This window comes from Trachurus trachurus (assembly GCF_905171665.1).
Source record: "Trachurus trachurus genome assembly, chromosome: 7".
NCBI classification, from domain to species: domain Eukaryota; kingdom Metazoa; phylum Chordata; class Actinopteri; order Carangiformes; family Carangidae; genus Trachurus; species Trachurus trachurus.
In genome coordinates this window covers 12504662-12527969 of record NC_139901.1, presented here as the reverse complement: position 1 = coordinate 12527969, position 23308 = coordinate 12504662, and the positions used below count along the sequence as shown (strand labels likewise).

At 41.4% G+C, this 23308-nt stretch overlaps 2 protein-coding genes across 3 annotated transcripts; both read right to left on the bottom strand.

Moving 5' to 3' along the window:
• Positions 1-52: 52 nt before the first annotated feature.
• Positions 53-16916, bottom strand: atp13a2 (ATPase cation transporting 13A2). 2 transcript variants are annotated; one of them, XM_083974868.1, is made up of 29 exons: positions 16781-16916; positions 12910-12986; positions 12340-12507; positions 11421-11479; positions 11239-11305; positions 11072-11151; positions 10742-10819; positions 10583-10652; positions 10316-10450; positions 10129-10195; positions 8640-8771; positions 8243-8395; positions 7968-8078; positions 7831-7877; positions 7544-7732; positions 7255-7461; positions 6097-6207; positions 5653-5809; positions 5315-5426; positions 5077-5201; positions 4730-4908; positions 3960-4052; positions 3738-3817; positions 3083-3235; positions 2879-2975; positions 2314-2537; positions 1835-1986; positions 1571-1743; positions 53-351 (listed from the first exon to the last, which is right to left on the bottom strand). In XM_083974868.1, exons 1-29 carry the CDS (start codon positions 16791-16793, stop codon positions 184-186), a joined length of 3477 nt encoding a protein of 1158 aa, XP_083830994.1. In that variant the 5' UTR covers positions 16794-16916; the 3' UTR covers positions 53-183. The 2 variants fall into 2 exon arrangements, with proteins under 2 accessions (XP_083830994.1, XP_083830995.1); XM_083974869.1 differs by lacking the exon at positions 16781-16916 and adding an exon at positions 13673-13773.
• Positions 16917-17706: 790 nt separating this feature from the next.
• LOC310988813 (succinate dehydrogenase [ubiquinone] iron-sulfur subunit, mitochondrial) lies at positions 17707-21383 on the bottom strand. Its single transcript, XM_083975572.1, has 8 exons — positions 21225-21383; positions 20154-20287; positions 19970-20055; positions 19663-19799; positions 19297-19413; positions 19053-19154; positions 18561-18683; positions 17707-18219 (listed from the first exon to the last, which is right to left on the bottom strand). Exons 1-8 carry the CDS (start codon positions 21288-21290, stop codon positions 18139-18141), a joined length of 846 nt encoding a protein of 281 aa, XP_083831698.1. The 5' UTR covers positions 21291-21383; the 3' UTR covers positions 17707-18138.
• Positions 21384-23308: the final 1925 nt, after the last annotated feature.

Here is a 23308-nt window from a genome sequence, read left to right as displayed (position 1 = left end):
TCTGTGAAATGTGTTAATGTTTATACCAAAACTACACTGAATCACACAGTAGTTTCATAAAAAATAGTATTTATTAACAGGTAAACATGACTGTAGTTTGGTGTGGACGTAGTTCAGTCGCCCGCAGTTTTGTTTTGTCTCTGTGCACTGACAAGTGTCCAACAGGGAGGGTGGGTGCAGGTGCTAAGCCAAGCAGATGACACTGTGATCTGAAGGTGACAGGATCTGATTGAGGGGAGGCCATGACGGAGTGTCGCACAGGAGGACGTGCAGACGTTTGTACTGTTTCTTGGACTGACGTTTCCCGCGCAGCAGCCGGAGGCAGTTGAGGATTCCCAGGTCGATCAGCAGCTGGAGAACAAACACAGACATCCAGTTAAGATACTCTGTCACCGCAGTTTCACAGAGTGTGTCCCCCCCAGTGTGTATCTGCTGATGATGGAGATGGACAATAGGACTGTTTTAGACCAAGCGCAGGTGTTTTTAATAGAGCTAATGATGGCTGGCTGTGCTGTATTCATGTATTCAGAGCCAGTGCTACAGTTAAGATCAATACAATCTAAATATTTCATGAAAACTGCACTCTATACTTTGCATTTAAAGTTGTACAACTGGGTATTGGTTACATTGAGTAAAAAAAATCTGGTCATAAAAAGACAGTATTGCTTAAGTATTACACACACAAGGTTCCATGTTCCTAATTGTTCTTCTCCTCTGATGTTTCCCTAAAACGGCAGCTAGCTTGAAATACCAAATTTATTCTCACAATATTGTGACTTTTTTTTATTGAAATATGACAACTTTATTCTCAAATTCTGTTTTTTTCTCTTGGGGTGGCCCTAAGAGTTCATCTGATGCAGAGAGCAGACACTGCCTCCACATCCATAATACTGCACATGTGAAATTATGTGTGTCTGTGTGTGTTTTCCATTTCTGATTTTTGTTTCCTTAAAAAATGATCAGGCACAATAATAAAAACAATGATACATGTAAAAGAAAACTGAGTGCCCAATTTGGTAGCAATCTATTCTATACATCCCACCCTGCCCAGCCAGATGAACAAGTCTGTGTGCATTGTTGCATAATTGAAGCCAACCGTCAATCAGCATCATGTGCACTGGTTGTTCCGTTTTGGGAAAAAAGGCTCAGAGGGAGAAGTGATCAAACAGTGACAGTGCAGAATCACAGATGGCTGTAAACACACATAAACATCAGCAAGTATCAAGTCAAAGATTACGACAGGAGCTTCGAGGAGGAAGTGAAATACTGAGCAGAGCTGGCATGAGGAAATCAGCGGTGACAACAGTGAGACAAACGCTGCCTACTGTACTGCTATGATTGTGATTGGATGTTACTGGTTGGCTGATGGCTGAACAGATGCTGCATAAACACTGCAGTGACGCTGAGAACTGATGACACAGACGATGACGATCACCTTGAGTGAGTCTCAGAGCTACAAAGACTCCATGGTGTCATGGTTGGGGCTGGAGCTAATGACCGAGCCAGTCATGTAAATGTGACTATAATTTGTCCTAAAAGGGGAATATTAAAGATTTATATTCACACTCACCTCCACAACAAAACAGACGAGGAAGTTGAGAGCAGCCACAGCGACAAGCAGCATCTTGTAACCCATGTCAGTGATGTTGTACAGTTCAAGGAAGTGGCAAACTACAGGTGTGGGATACAACACCAGCCAAGTCATGATGGCGAAGAGGACCAACAGTAAACAGAGGAAGATCACTGGAAAGAAAAGACAAAAGAAAAACATATCACCCTTGAGCTCAGACTCCTTCAGTCATAATAACAATCACCATCTCTGGACATTCCTCACCATTGTAGTAGAGAGGTTTCTTGTGAGGGTAGCCCTTTGTCACCACCACAGCCATGATAATGTACTGGAAACCTGACAAGGAAAACACACTGGTGTCCTCCATGTTGGGCAGATTGGCTGTCCCAAACAGTGTTGAATTGAGTGGAATATACCTAGAATAATACAGGAGATGAAGTTAGATCAACTGTAATTTCCCATCTTTGGATCAATAAAATCTATCTATCTATCTATCTATCTATCTATCTATCTATCTATCTATCTATCTATCTATCTATCTATCTATCTATCTATCTATCTATCTATCTATCTATCTATCTATCTATCTATCTATCTATCTATCTATCTATCTATCTATCTATCTATCTATCTATCTATCTATCTATCTATCTATCTATGTGCACAGGATGTCATCTGTATACATAGAGGATAGAGGATGTTGGCTAACTGAAGCGCTTCAGCTCTGTGTCCTTGTTACTGACCAGTCCTGTGAGGTAGTGATGAAGAGCGCAGCCAGCTGGCCCAGGACGATCATGCAGCCCTGGATGAAGAGGCTGCCCAGGACAGGCAGGGCCAGCAGGCTGGCTGGAGGTCGACTGGGATGCAGGTGGTCACTGGGGCCTCCTTTTCCCATGACGATAGCCAGCAAGGTCACCAGAACGATGTCGCTGAACAGGAACTGCATGTCAGCCAAGCCTGTCTTCACCTGGACACACACAGTAAGAGGTCACTCACTTCAGATCAGTTAATGCAACACTTATTTAGAAAGCTGCAAACGTGTACTGGATGTGATTTAGGCTGTAGTCATTCACAGATCTCTTCAGAATAACTCAAATAAACCGATCTTTTGAATATGTTATTATTATATTTATTGTAAGTCTAGACTTATTAAATCTATTGTGAATTGGGGATTATATTATTATTTCCATTTCTGTTATATTTGTAAATGTGGAATAGAGCATTCATCTAATAGTCATTGGTTCATACTAAAAGATGACTGGATAGACCTACAGATGAAAGTGTGTGTTGAGGTCCACTGATACTCACTGTGTACAGGATCAGCACAGCGCAGAACTGGATGAGGCTGTACAGAGCCATGTACCTGAAGAGACTGAAGGAGGTGACCAGAGAGCATCGGCCCTCTCTGCAAACACAAGGAGAAAAAAAAAGTGTTGTCTCTTCTGGCCTTCAAAGACTTCTCCCACATTTAACGCAAGGCTTCGACACTATGAATCCCTCCTGCTTCCTCACCTGATGAGCAGTGGCACGCAACTGATGTCCTCAGTTTTGGACGTGAAGGGTGAAGCGACCGAGGCCTCGGCTTCAGACAGGGAGACCCCGACATCAGCAGCTCTCAAGGCCCCACAGTCATTGGCCCCATCCCCACACATGCCCACTCGGTAGCTGCAGTAATAACAGAGGAGCATCGCAGTTTCACTTATGGCTGGTGTCTTATTTGAAATCAGGGCAGCAGTGACACAAGGTTAAAATAAATAAATTCTCAGTTTGTGCGAGTCAGTGATGGCATCCTGTAAGACTAGATTTTCTTCTTTAAAAAAAGAAAGTGTCATGAAACAGCTAAGAGCACAGTGAACAATTCCCTCAACTCCCACTTTTTTTTTTTTTTTACATCTTCTTGTGTATTCAGATAGTTATGTGGACTTATATGGGCTAATTTTACCATATTTATGTAATATTCTATCTAATGTTCTGACAATTAGACAATCTCAGAACAAAAATATACCTCAGTTTTTCCTATCTGACAGTTAGCCCATCAAGTTAATGGGATTTGATTTCCCCTGATACTCATGTCTCTGTAGATCTGCTCTCAGTAAATCCTGTCAGTGGTTTATTTCCTGTCTGTTATTTGTGTGTTTCCATTCTTCTTCTTTTTGTTTGAACTCACTTCAGTTTCTGCAGCTCCTTCACCAGCTGGGTTTTCTGGTCCGGAGTCATGCGTGCAAATACTGTGGCTCGCACCAACACCTGGAACGACGATATATATCAAGCAATGGCAGCTGTAAAACCACAGGCTGAACCAAATAAATCATGTTATTTAATCGTTGTTCCATAGTTAGCACAGTCCATTGTCAGAGCATTCCTGCTGGGATTACACATCTTACATTACCTTTGGCAGATACTCTGGGAAGTGGTCACAAAGGGCAGCGAAGGACTTGCCGCTAATGGCCAAGTGATAACCAAAACCACCCTGGTACAGGCCCTGAGAGCAGAGGGAGGAACATCATAACAGTCAACCTAAATTCATCTTGATGGTATTAAAAAAATACTTAAGTGTCAAATGAGACACAAAACAGGCCTTGCATATGTAAATGTTTGCATGTAGGAATCAGGATTAGGGTTAGAAGAGGTTTGGGTTAGCTATATGCTATAGAGAGATCGTGGGACTGAATGGAATCTGATTTCAAAATCACTGATGTTGGGTCTGAGATCTATCTATCTATCTTTAAACGTGACGTCAACCGACTGCCTTCCTCTGATTGACCAGAGCGTTGTCACTGGAAGAGTCGCGAGCGTGACATCCGACACGAGAATCAAACCCGCTTATTTTAAAACCACACCGACACAGCGACCACTGATCTGTTCCAAGACTGTTGTTATTCTGTCACCCGAGTTAAATGGCTGTGGTGTGGAAAACCACGCTGTCGTCCGTAATCAAGGTGCAGATCAGTGAGGATTGAAAAAAGCGAGCGAGACGACGCGGCCGTAGCCGCCGTGATATGACGACCCCACCCCCGCTGAAGAACCGAGTGGAATCGATCCGAGCAGAGCTATAACTGTGTAGTGGAAAAGGGTCTTCCTCTTCTCCCCAGATGCTTAAAAACAGCCTGAGGTGCACTGAACTGTAGTGGTGTGTGTGTGTGTCTGAGCAGGACCCACCCATGTGATGACCTCCACGGAGCTTTGGCCGGCTGCTGTTGCTTCATCCTCCAGGGTGAACCTCAAGCTGGGGGGGGACTGGGCGGTGTGGGGGGTGGCGTTGACGAATATGACCTTCTCATCACATCCCACCATCCCACAGCTTTTGGCTACATTGACTGCTGTTAAAATGTTGTCACCTGTGTGAATAAGGACAAAATAAGAATTGACGTGACCGAGCCAACATTGAGATTTAAATTGAAATCATCTTTATCATGAAGGGAATCTGATGTATAGAGCAGAGGAAAATAGAGAAAATGATGCTGTCGTGTTAAAAAAGAGGAACACTACCGCTAAGTATCCCTCACCTGTGACCATAACGCTGCGGAGGTTTGCCAGTCTCAGGGTTTTAATAACCCTGGGACTTTCTGGCTTTACCAGGTTCTTCATCATCAGCAAACCCAGAAAGTGCATGTCTTTCTCCACTTCCTCTCTGTGGGCAGACACACAGCTGCATTAACACACACAGCTATCTTTTGTATCTGTATCATCCGGCTGTGGCTCCGGTGCCAGATAAGAAGCCAGAGATGCAAACTAGGTTCTCACCGTTCAATCTTACTGAAGTCAGTGTTGCTGTCCAACGGTTTATAGGCGAGAGCAAGAACCCTGAGGCCTTCGCTGGAGAATCTGCGCAGTTTGCTGGAGAACTGTGAAGGAACTGTGAACAGAGTACATGTTAAATAACAACACAAATCCACTGCTGCTCTATTCACATTTGAGAAAAACTGCATCTACAGAAATTTGTGCAAAAAACATTTTATTTGCAGCCACTAAAACTTCTGTACTGCAGTTATTTTTATACTTTTGGATACATTTGCGTAAAACATTCATTAAGAATAAGTGATCTTACTTTGATGTTTAGTTTTGTTCAGTAACTTACTGACCTGTTTCTGCTTGGCAGAGGCTCGCCACCATCTCAGGTGATCCTTTGATGAAAGCCAGAGCCGAGTGTCCGCCCTGGGCCACTGTGACCACACTCATCCTCTGCAGGGCCGAGGAGAAGGGAAACCTTTGCACAATGGCCACTGCCTCGCCTGTGGACTGACAAGAGAAGAATGAGAGTTAATAACAGAATACTACAGTATAAACAGATATTGATTTTTTTATTTTTTATTTTTACAGCTCATGAGTTAAAAGATTTTCTAGAGAACAAAGTGGGGACCTTGGAAATATCCTGATGTTGTACCAATTGTCAAAATGTAACAATAAGCTTAGAAATTAAGAATCAATATCTGTTCAAGAGAATTGCAGTGGTTAAGAGGTTGTTCACTTTAGTAACACCTACAGTATTGATCAGTTTATATGGGACTGATGGCAGCGACACTCACAGATGCCTGAGCTTGGAGCTGTTGAGTAGGAGGTCTCATAACGGCCAAAACTTTGTGGCCTCCAAACTCTGCATCCAGCAGCCTCCCGTCCCCCTCTGGCTCTTGTTGGATCTGTAAGTTAGAGAATCAGAGTCTTCACTGATGCTCATGGGGAAACTAGTTGATCCTCAGCAAAGATTAGACAACATGTCTAAGATTAAATAATACTTCCTGTCAATATCACTAATGAAGACAATATTGACCCAAAAAATACTTAAAATGTAAAATATAAAATTGCTGCTTTACATTAATGATATTTGGCAATTCAATGAGATAAAATGCTTACTCATGTTTAGGTGAGACTTGACATTTAAGAACTCTTTCATTAAATTAATTTTTTTTTCAGATATTAAAGCAGAAGTGAGTGGTCCGGTCGTTTTCGCTAATGCTGCGTTCCAGGCAGGCTTTTGAAATCGTAAATTACAGCTTCAAGTCACAACTTACGACTTTGTAGCGTTTCAGGCAACCCACTCGTGTTTTTCCGACCTGTTTTACCGGTGAAAGTCACTATAACGGCCACTCGTAACTTCCGACCGGTGAACTCGTACCAGATTGAACTGGTACCACTTCACGGTCGGAAAAATACGAGTTTCCTTGAACGCACCATAACAGTCACTCGTCCCTACGTCACCACATTCACGGCGTTCCTTGGCTGCACACACAGCCCTGCATGCCGTTCTCTCTCCTCATTGGATAAAAACTGTAGGATACGATAAATGTTTTCTCTTCGGCTCAGAGCAGAGCAGAGGGACTGAGAGACCCGTGTTTCAGTCCAAACACTCTATGTAAGTGATTGCTGTCGGAGGATATAACTATTTAAGACTTATATTAACACAAATATATCACTCACTTCTGCTTTAACATTACAGGACACCTGAGTGGCTCTCCTGGTGGAGCACACAACATGAGTCCTAATCACAGCAGCTATTGGATCGAGTCTGACACATGGCCCTTTGCTGTATGTCATCCCGCCTCCCTCTCTCTCTCTCTCTCTCCCTCCCTGCCTTTCCTATATCTCACTGTACTATCTAAATAAAGGCAAGGAATAAAGCATTTTTAACACCAAGTCCTAGTCAAGTTTCCCTTGAAGTAAGTAAAACAAGCTTTATATGATCATACCCAACCAGTGGACTCAACCATCCTGAGCTCCAGAGGGTCTCCAAGGGGCTGACCTCGCAGCAGCGTCACAGTGTGACAGCAGGCCAGGCCTGAGAGCATCGGCCCCAGGGGCAAGAGACTGGGTTCTGGGACCAGCTCTGAGAAGCCGGCAGGTCCCCCCTCCATCACTCCCCACACGTCCAGACCCTCCTCCGTCAGAGTTCCCGTCTGTTCAAAACAAAATGCACGGTGAATGCACGGAGCGGTCATGATGATCGTTCTCCACATACACAACAAACCCCATCCTCACCTTGTCAAAGCAGAAGAGCGAGACCTTGCCGCAGACGTTGATGCGTGGCGGACTGATGCAGAAGACGCCCTGCTTCTTGAGCCTGCTCTGGGCGTAGATGGTGCCAGTGGTGATGGCAGCAGGGAGAGCAGGAGGAACCGCGATGGTCACGATATCCAGGCTCCTGATCACCAGCTCCACCCAAGTGGCCTGGACACACAGTCACAAGTCAGTCAGAACACTTTATCTGTTGCTCTTATCCAGTAAAGAGTGAATCAAAGAATACTTCAGTGCACTGCAGCACTTACATTGGATTTGTAGAGGACAACGAAGCTGTAAATGGTGCCAAGGATAGCTGAAAAAGAAGAGTCAAAATGCTTCAAATTCAGTTGCTTACTGTATGGCTTTCACTCAATACACTACATACACTAGATACAGATCTTACCAACTCCACCCAGAACAAGCAGGAACTTGATTGCATCTTGGTAGAAGCGGAAGTTGATTGGCTGTGGATACAGGATGGAGCTGACCAGGTTTCCTTTGGCCGTGAAAAACCCTGAGGATGAGAATAAGACACAACTGGTTTGACTTTCCTGTTTGCCTAAAAAAAACATGTCTGACACTCCAGGCTGAATGCATTTACTTCATCATAAATCATAATCGCTACCACATAATATTATGTAATGTTCCCGTCTCAGATCGTCAGTTTTCTCTACCCACCAGTGCTCGTAACCACGGCGACAGCACCTCTGCCTCCACCTTTGGCCTGAATGAGCTGGGTACCACAGAAGAGAGTGTGTCTACGCTCAGTCTCTGAGCTGTACTTGCCCTCGCCGGCTGGCAGTGGGGTTTTAAGCACTGGGACACTTTCACCTGGACACAGGAAACTGGTTAATACACAAATACACCACATTTACTTACACATTTACTTTAGTTGTTGTTTAAATTCTCTGATCTAAACCCCAAAGACAAAGTGAAAACTGCTGCAACACAACTACCAGGTCAAACTCTACTTCATATTATTTGGTGCCACTCTGTGGTCATGGGATTTCAATAACACAAAGAGGAGCAAATAATCTACCCAGCAGTGTTGGCAGTGTTTGGGTTTGTTGATCACCTGTGAGCATGCTCTCGTTCACTAGACACTCCCCAGCCAGCAGGGCAGCGTCGCAGGGCAACAGTAGACCTTCCTGGGGGATGATCAGACAGTCACCGGGGACCAGATCCATCGAGCTCACACACTCATCGGCTGAGAAAACACACAGAGACAAAAAGGCAGTGAATACTCTGGTAGAGAGCTTTGGGTTTAAAGCACAGAAGCAGCGGGACAATTAGTGTTCTCTTTCCTCAGAGCTGCTGGAGGAGGATGCAGCTTCAGCAGGTGTTTGGACAGAGCACATAAACAGCTCTGTTGGGTTTTGCCTCGAGGGAGGAACTGTCACATAGGTTAAAGCTGCTCTGAGGGGTTTTTAGTAAACAAACCATTGTTTACTTTCAGTGTTGCCAACCGAAACCCCAAAGAATGTAAAATTCCTCATTAAATATTTGCAAAGCTGATTTAGTGAAAGTTTCGACACCTGTATTGTTTACACCCCCTACATTGTCTTTTTTGTAACGACTGTACTGGCCTCAAATAAAATTCCTGCTTAAAACAGCATAGCCCTAAATCCTTTAATGACAATTAATTACTGCGTTTGTTCTGTTTATGTATTTAAATCAAAATATGCACAGATATTCATTTGAACTTGTAATATGTGCCGTAGTATAATATAGTAAAGCACCATTGTTAATTGTTTCTTCTTTGCACTGATAGTCTCACCTCTCATTTTTTCCACAATGTGAACAGTTTGCCTTGTACTGGTTTATTTTGTACTGTGTGTGCCCTATGAATTGAGCACAACTACAGTTCACTGACTTGACTCATATTGATGAAGGTAATAATAAAGATAAAAGTTTTAGAAAGTACAGAGAATTTCTCATTTAACTAGATGAAGCATTTTGAAGGATACGGTTTGTGGTGCTGCTGAGTATTTGCTCATTAATTATGCAAACAATCCTATACACTGGCAACTGGGTGTAGAGTCCCAGAGATAACTGTGACTGACCTGTTGACATTGAGGAATGTAGAATTTCAGCTTGGTCGGTGATGCAGAGAGATGACTACTCTTATTGTCTGTGGCCTAAAACAGCGCAGTGTCACTTAACAAATCGAAACCATGTCTACCTCGTCACCAACCTCTCGACTGCTCAGGAAATCAAAGCTAATACAGGTCAAACTGCTCTCAACTTGTTCCTTTAGCAGACCTAAACCCTTTCTGTGCCAAGTCTTGACAGTGCCTTCACACCCAGCTCAGATGACTCTGCAGTATATGCACTCTGCGCTCTGATTCGCAGTGATGTAAACAAAGCGCCTGAGTGAACCCAATAGTTCTTCTGCTGTCACATCTCTCAGAGCAGATTCTGAAAGACCACCTGTCACCTGTCCAGCTCTGTGTTGTTCAACCAAAGGGCTTTATTGTATAAGCATTAATAATCAAATTTCAAATGGACAAAAATCATTTTCTGAAACTGCAGAAGAGTGCACATTTGAAGAAGCATAAACTCACCTCCTGAGTCTCTGCGTACTGTAACATTTGTGACCAGCCGGGCCATGTTGTGAAGAGTGACGCTTTGCTGTGGAGGGATGTCAAATAAGAGTCATATACTGTACTGTCATCAAAACCAACATTCAGAGTGTGAATGTATGAGATGTCATAATTTATAATCAGATGAAGCGTTCCACTGCAGACTCACCTTGTGGGTCTCATACAGAGAGATGCTGATAGATAAAATTGAGATTAACAAAATACACAGGGCGTACAAATAATAATTATCAATCATCCACAGGGTGATGCTGACGAATTGGAACACATAGAAGGGGTTGAGGACCTAAAGACGCAGAGAGAGAGAGAGAGAGAGATTGAGAGAAAAGGAGAGTAGCTGTCTCAATTTCATACTTGGATTTTAATCATATAAATTAATCTGAATCAGTGTGAAAGACGGTGATGATTTCAATCTCACCTCCTCAAACAGAAGTTTAATATAAGACTTCACAGGCACGTCGATGAGGTTGGGCCCATAAATTCGTCTCCTGAAAGAAGTCATGTCATGAATTACCCAGCGGCTCCCCTTGAGATTAAAAGATCACCTTATTTCTCACATTTGTGCATCATTTCCCACCTCAAGCTCTGCTCAAGGTGACTCAGGCCCTTTTGGAAGCCGTACAGATCCTTACAGGTCCAGTCCTCATTGAGGACACTGCACAGAAAAGAGAGATAATAAAACGCCAATTTATCAAAATCAAAATTGTGATTATTCCTCAGCTGAAGCAACAAGTGTATAGACATGTTTCCAAAGTTTGTTTTATGGTTTTCTCTTGGATCTAACTTTATTAAAAATGGTTGAGTATCTGAGTAGACAAATGTTGCTTAAAACTAAAGTGTTTTAATCTGAACGTACAGGGTAAAACTATCAGCTCAGTAACTGGCTCTGGTTTTCTTGTTTCAATACCTAATACGACAGAAAGCTCCCTTCCTGTCCAGCCAGACATAGCGCAGCCCTTCAAACAGGTAGTAGCGCAGCAGAGTTTTCTGTAACATAACAGAGGACATGTTCAGTCAGAGAAAGGTCTTGCAGCACGTTATTCTATTTGACACAACTGATCCCTTCTTCCTCACCTCCTCCTTGTACAGCTGGACTGTATCTCTCCACTCATTGACCTCCAGCTCTCCCAACACCTCCAAACTGAACGGAAAAAATATAAAGTGAAGTTAACAGCTTGAACAGTTTTCCAGATACTTGCAGGCAGTGATTAACGGCTTAAGATGATGCTGTCGGAGAGTAGAGACGTGGAGCTTACCTGCCATCCTCCATCTCTTCTGTGAGGATCTCCACCACATGCTGCTGTCCAAAAGCATCCTGAAAAAGAAGATCTTATTTTTAATTTCACCTGTTTATCCGACCAATAACATCATACCATTATCATAATAAATTAATTTCCCAATAGGGGCTTTGCCAGTTAACAGGTATGAATGCATCTCACTTATTTCTGACAGAGAAGACCATCCTTCTTGTTTATGGTTGGTTGGTACATTATGAATGCGTCTGTGATTGCTGATTTAGAGAGGAAGCATCTAATGTAGTGCATCAGACGACAAGACAAACAGACCCTGCAACAGATATGGTCTGTCTGGCACTAACATCATACTCCCCTGGGTGATCAGATGTGATAATAAGAGTGAGGTAACAGATACAAAACAAGCTATAGAAGCTTTGGAGGTGGCTGTTTGCAGAAATGGCAACTGAGTAAAAAGGAATATGCTAATCAGCTGCAACCTGTAGACACACTTGAATGAAACAGTTGGAAAGCAGCTTGGATAATAAACACTGGTCATAAAATGGTGAAACAACATGGAGGTAATACCTGACTGACAAGTGAACACTTTAAACTGAAGCAGATAATTGCTAAAATTGAGTTCCAGTGTACATAAAAGAAATTAGAAGTACCCTGCAGACCTGTGTATTTCATTTCTTCCTGAAAATGATCTGCAACTGTATTTCAGACATCATCAACACAACAGCTCGGTAACCTCTTTCAAGGTTAGAGCAGCACTCAAAATTACAAATTAATGTTTGATAATAGATAACACCATTATTTCTCTAAATGTGTGTCAAACTGATTGACAGACACTTGTGGTGCTATGGCAAATTTGTTTTAGTCATAAAGTAAGGTGCTTAGCAGGGATCAAGTCAAAGTAGGAACAATTTTATTTTCTTACTCTAATTAGCAGAATATCTGCCAGAGCTGGAGGGCAGGAGCAGCAGCGGGCAAGGACAGCGAGCTTTGGGCGCCAGTGAAACACAATCAGGAGGATACCCAAGGACAGCACAGCACCCAGGCGACACAGCCACACCCGCCAGCGCACCCACTTATACCCCTGAACATCCTGGTGAGGCAAAAGAGTCAGACAGATTCAAACAGTGCTACAATCTCATTGTAAAAAGAGGTCTGTTTCCAATAAACTGGTAAATTCATCAGCACCTGCAATACATGATAGTAATCCACTGTGAAAAGCCAGAATGAGAGAGCGGCTTGTTTGCTTTCAGCGAAGACCAAATTAAACAGTGTTCAAAACCAATGGTTCCTCTGTGTCTGTAAATGTAAGAAGACTAAATCCACTTCTCTAAGTACAGGTGACAGGTGTCACTACTCTCTATACTTTTGTCACTTGTCTGTCAAACAAGATTCTTTTGCTTTTCTTGACTTTATCTAATTATTAGTTGCTACAATAAGCATAATTTGTCTTATCTATTAGTTATATCAGCAGAAACAGTGTGGTAGTCCTTACCATGTGTGAGTCAGGACTGAGGAGGGGGTCTCGTGGACTGGGTGAGGGGAGTCCGCTCTGCGGCTCCACCACACTTCCTACAGAACAGGTTTAAAATTGCTGTTAACACAATGGCTCCTCTGCTTCAACATTTACATACGTGCACACAAACACATGCACACCCTTTAAGTCAATACACACACACATGGCAGAGCTCTGGTCTGGTCATTGCTGTAAACTGCAAATGGTAATGGTTTAAAACACCTTTTAGTTTGTGGTGGTGATGGATGAAATTAGGTCCGTGCTGTCTTGGTCTGTATGGGTTTACTTTCAACTTTACAGCACTGTGTTTACAGTCTGGGTCAGTGCGGTTAAAACAACAGCTCTGGGTATTCAGCAGTGATGCAGTTCAAGTAATCCCACTGCAAAAAGCCACAGTGTAACTCTGATTTGAGACAAAAGTGGTCACAATGCAACATAAAAGCGAGATAATGGAAGATACACGTGTTGTAGTGACGTCACCACCGTACCTGAGTGGCTAGTTGTAAACATTATCTTTTAAAGGGCTATATAGGAGAGTAAACCGTCTAGTAAAGAAAGTACGTTTGCTTTAAACGCTCGTAAAGGTAGTAAATTCAAAGGGTACAATAGCCAAAGAGGAAAAAAACAAATACTGTGCCATAACCAGATGCTTCCGCTTCATACACCTGAAAAACATCGGTAAAATCCCGAGTAGCCTACATCCAGACTGAAACACCTCGGAGGAGGAGGAGAGCGGGCTTACCGTCAGCTCTACACCGTGAACGTACGAGTAATATATTTCCAGAGGAATGAGGTTTTACAGCGGCTGAGTTTCAGGTCAGCTGTCTGTCTGTGGGACTCGGCTCCCATCCGCTGCTGCTGTTGCTGCTGTTGCTCTGTCTCTGTGTCTGTTTCTCTCACCTGCCTACGACGCCTCTGATACCTGACGACTAGAGTTGCATAACCGGATCCTGTGACGAATCCGGGACGCCACCACCACCACCGGCCGGTTTTGCAGAGAAAATGCATACCCGGCCTTTTATACTTCGCAAGAAGAACACATTTGTTCGTTTTCTCAAGGTGGCAAGAACAAGAACAAGAACAAAGCTACTTCTGACCAGAGCAGGACATTTTACGAGAAACTCAAGTGCAGAACTTCTCATTTCTGACCGATCATATTTGTCGGACACCATTCAAAAAAAGCTCTGCCTGCCCAGATGATGTGTCAAGGACAGAGACTGAATAGTTCATATGCTATGGTCAAGCTGCGAACCAGGGAATCCAGGGAGAGAGGACAAGTTTCTCTGTTCTTGTGGAGTATACAGGTCTTTACTTTCACCCAAAAAGTACAGACTGGCTCAAAATCAATAAGACACCGTTCACTTAATCTAGTTTAGTCCTAAAGCCATTGTTACCGAGGCAACAATCAATGACACCTGCAACTGCTTGTAATTTGCTATGGTCGTTTTTGCAGGAGCAAAGAGTTATATATATACATATATATATATATATCTTTTCTCTTAATTGTACCACTCTGAATTACCATTTTTGTTTATATTTTGAGAAAAGTATTAATATACTCAATTTTCATTGTTCCCTAGTCTGATTTAAGGTAGCCCTATTAAAAACAAAACTATTTTGTGCAGTAAAAGTCTGATCCTTTACCAAAAATACCCAGAATTCGTGGTAGTTCAGTTTAAATCATCAACTGATCATCAACTGATCATCAACTGATAACAAATTTAATAATTTTGTTTGATAGCTTTGACCTCCCCTGAACAACATTATCAATAATCATTATGTCATCATTAAGGTTATGTTTCCTCATGATTAGAGATTTGTACACATAATAAGAAGGGTAATAAACTGTGCATGCATGTCTTTAGCTATACAGTGTTCCAGTCATACATAGCATAATCTACACTTTCCACAAGAAACAAAACAACTTAGTCATCTGTTTTGCAATTATGCACATGATTGTAATTGCATCATGGGAAAGTCCATTGAGGCCGAGTTTACTGTATTCTGCCAAATCACATGCTTGCCTTGCTCTAACTGGGCCAATCCCTACCAAAAGTATCAACTCTGCAATCACTCCACTTTAGTGAGTGAGTTTCAAACTCAGCTTCCCCATGAGAGCCAGCGTTTCTTACAATGTCTAAAGTGGTATTGCATTTCAGCTGGTTTCAAGTATACATTCACATACCTCACCTAAATAGACTAACTCAACACGATATTTGAAAGTCATCATTATATTTCCTTTGTCCCATTCATCAATCAATAACTCTGTTCAAAGGCCCAGTTTGGAGGAGGGAACGGCTTCCGTCAAGTCAGAAGTGAATATCATAGCCCTCAAATCTGTTCAGGTTACAGTACTGTGGTGAGTGACCCAGAGAAAACCCAGGCTATCAGTTCATCTCCAAACACACTGTGTTACCACTGAGCAAATTCTGCACAGTCAAAAAAGAGAAGTGAGAATACACACGAGTAGACAGACGCATGATAATCATCTGAGCTGACGGTGCAAAAACCCAGAAAAAAAAACACAGCATAGCAAGCAACATTAGCAACCGTAGGCAGCAGCAGCAGAAACACTTGAATTAGGCTATATGTTGACTGCAACCCAGCTCAACTTTTTTTTTTTTTAGATATTTGAGAGTTTAAGGTTTAAAGTAGCATTTAGTATTTCTATAATAAAATATAGGTCACATGAATCTTCATAATCTGACCGGAGAGGCTCCAGTGAAAATTAACACTTCTCTCTGCCATTTCCTTCAGCTTTATGGAGCATTGTTAGTGTCAGTTTGGTTCATTGTTGTATGGGCTGTAATATGACCTCTTCTGGGTTCAGTTTCACTGCTCAAATCAGCTTATCTTCTGCAGCTGTTTTCAGTAAAGGGAAAACTAATAAATCCACTGTACCGTGGTCAGCTAATGAACAGTGTGCCATAAATCAATCAAATGGTTTAAACATGCCACAAAAACATTGTTTTTTTTTAAAACAATGTTGAAGGTATCCAAATTGAACTGCCTCAACTATGTCTGATATCTCTGTGGTGCAGTTTCCTGTTACTTATCAGCAAACAAACACCACACACAGCTGAAGTTAGATAATAACGATTTATCACCCACAGACTAACTGAGACACATGTAACTTTGCACCTGTCCTCACTGTAGCAGCAGCTCTTTATTTGCCAAGAGGTCATTATAGCACAGTCCAGCTTTAGATGGACATGAACTAAAATCTTATGCTGTGTCTTCAAATCCATTTAAAAACTTTTTAAAATGGCATTAAGTACTGTAATAGCAATAGCAGCAGCAGTACTAGTTACTGTGCTTGTATTAGTAGGCTAAATTATTGAATATTGAGCACCAGCTAGGTTTGTGGGTTATTCTGACAAGCAAGGTGTGTGAAATAAAAAGAGGAACCAGAGATGAATACATCACTGTCAGCTGTGTAAATGAAACCGCAAGATATAACTTGCTTTGTTTTCTCTATAAATGTGGTGAAGGACCCTTACAATACACATGTAATATTAGGCTATATGAAGTTGTCTCAAGTCTTTCGGACCCTATTGTACAGACTGAGAATTAATAAATGAATGTGATGTAAAATACATCAGGATAGGAATATCTTCTAGAGTTATCTTGGTATTTGGGTAGACATTATTGCTGCTGGTTGTCGGGTTTTAAAAGACAAATAAGATGTTATGAGCAGAAACCTGAGGCGAGTCAGTGGCTGGTTTCAGCTAACTTAGGCACTCTAGTTTCAGCTAACTAACCGTTAGCAAACTCATCTGTGTAGCGTCACCGTGGTAACTGTCAGCTCTCTGGAAGAAACGGCTCCGTAATAACATAAAAACACACTCACCACGTCTGTCCATCCTTTGGTCACAACATTGTCTTATTTGCCACCACGGTAGTCTCAACACCGGGACCGGGCGATCTGTTTAAGACTGATGAGTCTGTGTCAAACCATAAGACAAGCAGCTGTCCCTGCTACAAACTACACCTCGCTACGGAAAGTCGCGATGCCCAAATAGTCACAATCGCGCTCACACGTCACGACTCGTATTAATCTCGAGTATTTACAAAAATCTGCTCAGTTCCTCCACAAAGTAGACCAATGACCAATATTACACCAGATATTATAATTACACTTTGTTCTTATATTAAAAAAACAAAACTACTCTTAATTGACTGCATACGTTTGACAAATACTTTATATTTCATTACATTATTTAAATTATTTTGCCAAATAATTCCTACACATGTCGATAAGGGCAGTGCAAATTCACAGAAACATCCTCCAGTGTCCAGCCCATAGTTTTTAAAGTGCCAATAAGTTTCCGCTTATTAATTATTTATAGACCTGTAATATAAACCTGGTTTTCTGTACAGCACCTGCTTATATGCAGTCAGTTATTTCTTCTGAAAAACACAAAGTTAGTTGTAAATATTCATGGCTTAGAAATAAGAAATTCTTAGCTGTGTTGCCCAGATTTCTCCAATTAAGTAAATCCACGCATGCCACAAATGTTAAATACCAAAATGCTGTGAAAATACCGCTTTATGGGCTTTGAGGGGATTATCCCATCTTAATGACAACACAAGCATATTTAATATCATAATAACATCCAAAATAATAATCACCACATTTGAGGTACTAGGGTGTTAAACAAAACATCTCACTTATAATCTTAGGAGTAACACTGATATCTCACTATGACTCAAGAATTCCATAATATTATCATATGGAGTCTTTTTTGCAATAAAAAAAAAGGACTCATCTGATTATCAGCATCATTTATTGTTTGTCATGGAAGTTACAAAGGAGATCAACAAAAGGTTACTGTGTTCTTTCTGACTTCCATAATAGTTCAGCACATTTTAAATTAACACATATTTAAATATTTACAGTCTTAAAACAATGTTTGTGAGTAATTACAAGCAGAGCATATTTTTCAACTGTGCACACAAATATCAGAGCTGTGGTCCAACTTGTTGCATCGTTCAAGAGATTCTTTCGATCACCTTTTTCTCACACTTTCTTGTTTCCTTCTTCCCAATACAGTCATGCACACCAACACACGTCCACACTCATATTGCACACACTCATGAAAAATGAGAGAAGGTGCTGATGCAGGATTTAAAAAAAAAAAAACTTCCTGGTTTGCTCTTCTCTTCCTCATAATGAAGTTGGAAGTGTTGGTCTGGACTTTCACATGTTCATGAAGCTGCTGCTTTCTTCTCTTTGTACGTCGCCATCATTTTCTTGATCTCTGCGATCGCCTTTCCTGGGTTGAGTCCCTGTGGAGCAGCAAGTCAAACAGACAGTAAGAACCTAAGACTATTACCTCTGGAAGTGTGTGTCTTATATTTTTCATTTTTATATCTAAAAGCCTGCCTGATGTGAATATCTAAAAGTGTTGTTGTTTTATGCATTGATATTTTGAATGATGAATTAATTTGTGATCATTGACACATAACAGTAAAATTAGTCCTTGAAATTCTGAAGACTTTCAATGAGACAGAAAACAGATATTTACCTTCAATGCAAAAACAAAGTTAAGTGCAAAAGGTTCACAACTTATAAATTTAATAATCTGATGAACCAGATTTGCTTCTGTGTGTGTAAATGATTTTGATACCTTGGGGCAGGTCTTGGTGCAGTTCATTATAGTGTGGCAGCGGTAGAGGGAGAAGGGGTCCTGTAGTTTGGACAGACGTTCCTCAGTGAACTCATCACGGGAGTCAATCATCCAGCGATACGCCTGTGGGGAAGGAAGAGTGATCATGTACAGGGACGTTTTCATAAACACCGACACATTGGCTCTGAAGTCTCGACTGATGGTGCAAAGTAAAACTTTGGACACTCTAGTGAAATATCCCAGTTCGATTGATTGGAGAGAAATTTTGTGAGACATTCACAGAACTTTGGAAAATCTGTCTCTGCAAATTTTCAGACTATCTAACACTTGAGTTCATGAGATGTCATCTTAAATCAAGGCTGAATTTTTTTAATTTATTATTTTATTTAGCGCTGAGGTTGACAAAACACACCTGAGTGTTACATGTGAAAGGATGTTCTATTTTCATTAAATATTTAGGATTGTATTATTGGCACACTTCTCTTTACTCACCTGCATCAGAACAGCAGGTCCCAGGTATTTATCTCCGTTCCACCAGTAGCTGGGGCAGCTGGTGCTGCAGCAGGCACACAGGATGCACTCATACAGGCCGTCCTGTAGTGTTGAAAACAACTGGTTATACTGACAGTCTCACCACAAGAAGGGCATGTTACTGTCATTACAAATGTGATCTTGCTTTATATCTGTTATCTGTTATGTAACTGTATTTCTTCCAATAAGATCTTGGTTAATTTACCAGCTTCTGCCTGTCCTCCACAGACTGGAAATACTGCTCCTTCCCTTCTTGGGCTTCATCCTTCTTTTTCAAGTAGGGCTCAATGGACTTGTACTGTGCATAGAAGTTGCTCATATCCTGGAGGAAATGATATGAGGAGCAAGTCATGACAGGCACTGAAAAAACCATTACATGCAGCACATATGTTATATTTTTACACCTTTATCGATAGGATGGGAAATGGGGAGGCAGAGAGGGGGAACAACATGCAGAAAAGGAAACCTAGCGCTCAGGAACATTCCTCTAAAAAATCAGTCGTCATGTTTCAATGTTCATTAACATCTGCTATAACAAATAATCAAAAATGTATTTTTCCACAGTACTTACAGGCACCAGATCTTTGACCACATACATGTGTGGGAGTGGGTAGATTTTCGATGGTTTGCTTGTGTTTGTATCAATTTTGTTTAGGCACGCCAGAGTGTTACCTCCATTGATGTTCATGGCACATGAGCCGCAGATACCTGGAGAAACACACAGTCGTGAGTCATTGAAATCTGACACAGAAGTTCACATTACACATTTAAAACACTTGGAAAATGGAAGTTGCTTTAATTGTTGTTGTTTTTTATCACAGTAGAAGATGTTTACATAATTATGTCCAAGTTGAATCCAGATGTTGTTTGTTTCTTACCCTCGCGGCAGGAGCGTCTGAATGTGAGCGTGGGGTCCATCTCATTCTTGATCTTAATTAGTGCATCCAGAACCATCGGACCACAGCTGTATTAAAAGAAACACATCATTAAATTATGACTGTAAAAGCTAATACACAGCTCAGCAATGCTATATTAATCGCCCATGCCCTGGTTGAAACGTACGTGTTCAGATCAATCTCGTATGTCTGCATACGAGGTTTGTCTCCAGCGGTGTCGGGGTCCCAGCGGTAAATCTGGAACTTCTTGATTCTGGGTTCAGGAGCTGGAGCAGCTGCAGTCTGAGCGTAACGCACCATCTGTCGCACAGATAATAAAATAGAAGCAGCACATATTATTCAAAGAAGGGAGCCACTGTGTTTGTTCTCTATGGCTACATCTTTCAGCAGGGAGAATGTCAAAGTGTTATACACAGAGGAATGCAGGACAGCGTGACCTCGCTGCTGTTTACGTCAACCGAGGTTAAATGCATGCACCTATCCTGTTACACCACTAAAAGTGCTGTTGCATCAACTCATGTCAACAACAAAGACACATGTATAGCACAAATCTAACTGAACTCAGAATGAAATCACAACATAACACTACACAAGAAAAGGATTTAAAACCATATAAATCAGAAACCACAGATATCACGGATATTACAAAACATAATGCTCCAATTTTTAATATTAAAATACTTGAGATGTGTAATGTAACAAATCAGTGTTATTATTACCAGGTAATGCAGTGTGCTCACCTTGTATAATGACAGTATGACATCGCCCCCTAGAGGTAGCTTAGGTGAACTGTCGTGAAAGTGTTACATCACTTTCCAGTCTTGGATTACCTAACTGACTCTTTAAGGACAATGGAAATGGATTTAAGTAAAAAATGATCTGAATATTTCTGTATACCTCTAAGAAGTAAGCAGATAATCATTTACTCTAACAGCTAAATAGAAAAAAAAATCTATATCAGTTATTATCAGAAGGAAGAAGTTGCTCAGCTCAGCTCTGCAAGTATGGATATATGGCGATTGATATACACATAAATGGATTGCAGAATATTTAATCTAAATTAATATGATTAGATTTATGTTTTGCCACATAAAAGACACACTCTGTGAGCGGGGTATGTTACTACAGTTTGTTAAAAGACAAAGCTACTATTAGCTAACACCTTTGGATGGTGTAGCCTAGCTTAAACTAAGAGGCTCGTCTGGTGTCATTTTAAATCAAATCATTTCGTACTCACCACCATCATGCCGGAGTTCCTGATGGCCAAAACATTTCGACTAAGGGCGACACAAGCTGCCGACATCTTTCTGACCGGTTGTATTTGTCCAGGTAACTTTCAGTCCACAGCTCAGGGTGAGTAAAGTGACTAACCGCTCACTCCAAACCTCGACTACTAGACCACTGGAGCTGAAGCCCCGCCCACTCCACACGTCACGGCTGGTGCCTTCACGGGCTGACCTCCTCCCTCCGTCATCCCCATTTCACTCACAAATACTCGATTATGCTGCAACCCGAGGGGAGTCGTGGCACATTTAAATTCAAGAACCAATATAGCACCGGGTGTGTTTTTTATATGAGAAGACATAAATTACTTAACTGGGATGAAAATGTATAACTCACACATCAACGGGTTATTTAACCGATAGCACCTGAATGCAACACAGACACGAGTCTCTTTCACAACTCTCATTGCTGTATAAGCGAGGGTCAGTTACATACACAAGACAGACTGAAAGCACACCGCACTATGCTGCTGGTTATGAAACTTAACTTCTAAACGCTGTGAAACTGTTTAAAGTGCAACATATAATGGACCCCATACTGGTGCCTTAAAAAAGTATGGTAAATGAAACACTATGGTTGTGTATGGTTATATTCTGGCTATTTTTATTAGCTATTATTTAACAACAACAATGACAAATACTTACTAATAGTAGTAATAATACTTGTGCTAATACTCGCTCTACCATTATCCTAACTAATATTAACACTGATCATTTTTATTTGGAAATTGAGATGGAAATAAAACCCATTTGACATACTTATAATAATGATGATAAACCTACAATTTATGTGTGATGTGACGTGATCTGATGTGATGCAGCTAATGACTGCCAATCAGTTATCATTCACTATGCATCATATCACTGGGACAGAGATGGAAACGGTTGTTCTGTGCTAATTCGTTTAAAAGTCGAGGGAAAATGTTATGCGCCCGCAGCCTGCAGGCTGTGTGTGTATGCGGGTGTGTTTGTGTGTGTATGCTCATACAGTAAATAGCCTGTGTATGTGCAAGTAAAGTGTTAAGTTTTAAATAATGTAAAGTGGAGTCATGGTTTTCCTTATGTATACTGATAGTGTTTTGAATGCGTTTGTGGTGCACATTATACACTGTAGCCAGCAGATGTCGCCCTATTCACACGAGGCTTCAGAAAATGTACATTTTCTCAACCCACTTTCCTGAGAGAGTAAATTGAAATCCTGAAGGTCTTCTGTTGCTGTGCTGCCACTTTCCAATTGTCAGGATGTAATCAGATTACATATTAACATGCTGAAATGGGCTAATAATAATAAGAGACATGTTGGAGTCTCTTCTAAATGCAGTCTGTTCAGCTGAAACCTCAGTAAAGTTAAAGTAGGTTTTGAGGGAGGGGAGGCGCTGTGGCTCTGAAGTGTTTCTTTGTTCAAAAGAAGTATAACTGATTACAGTAAATAACACCAGCAGCTGCTTTGGCGCAGATATCACCTCTAGCGGGCATAATACCAGCACCTACTGTACCTACCACACAGCTGATGTCCTGCTAAGACAACAGTTGGCCTAAACATTTTCAACAAAAACCTGAGCTGAACATCAGGAGAGATTTCACCTTCTTCCTTCACCAACAAGATGAATCCATTATGAAGCCAGAGGCTGTATTTAGAATAAGAGGATAAACCCAAATGCACCCTGGTGTCTCTACATTAGTCATCGGCTCATGAGGTCATGTAAAAGCTCCTTTATTATCCCACTTAAAGATGAAGTAAGTCAGAGCTGTGCAGCAAAGAGTGAATATAATATATGCATGTATAAATAATTAGTCGATCAGATCCAATTAGTCCGATCACTTGGAGGTTTGTGTAATGATAAAAGGTAAAAGTGCGCTGATTTAAATGGCACCAGACAGATGTGGTCCTGAGCATGAAGATACTAACATCTGCTAAAATGGAAACTGAGCTGACTCACATGAACGGCCGCTTTCAGGTTGAGGCGGGGGTCAAAGGTCGTGTACAGGTGCAGCAGGTGGATGCAGACCTGATGAGATCCACCAGAAATCTGAAGCC

Excerpts from the sequence above, each read along its gene's own strand:
- atp13a2 (XM_083974868.1), bottom strand. Across the intron at positions 8,772-10,128 it reads AGTACGCAGAGACTCAGGAG|CCGATGAGTGTGTGAGCTCG; the intron begins GTGAGTTTATGC and ends GTGTTTTCTCAG. Across the intron at positions 4,909-5,076 it reads CCGCAGCGTTATGGTCACAG|GTGACAACATTTTAACAGCA; the intron begins GTGAGGGATACT and ends TTATTCACACAG.
- LOC310988813 (XM_083975572.1), bottom strand. The coding sequence starts at position 21,290 with ATGTCGGCAGCTTGTGTCGCCCTTAGTCGAAATGTTTTGGCCATCAGG. Across the intron at positions 19,155-19,296 it reads TGGAGGACAGGCAGAAGCTG|GACGGCCTGTATGAGTGCAT; the intron begins GTAAATTAACCA and ends TCAACACTACAG. Across the intron at positions 18,220-18,560 it reads GCACCAAGACCTGCCCCAAG|GGACTCAACCCAGGAAAGGC; the intron begins GTATCAAAATCA and ends GCTGCTCCACAG.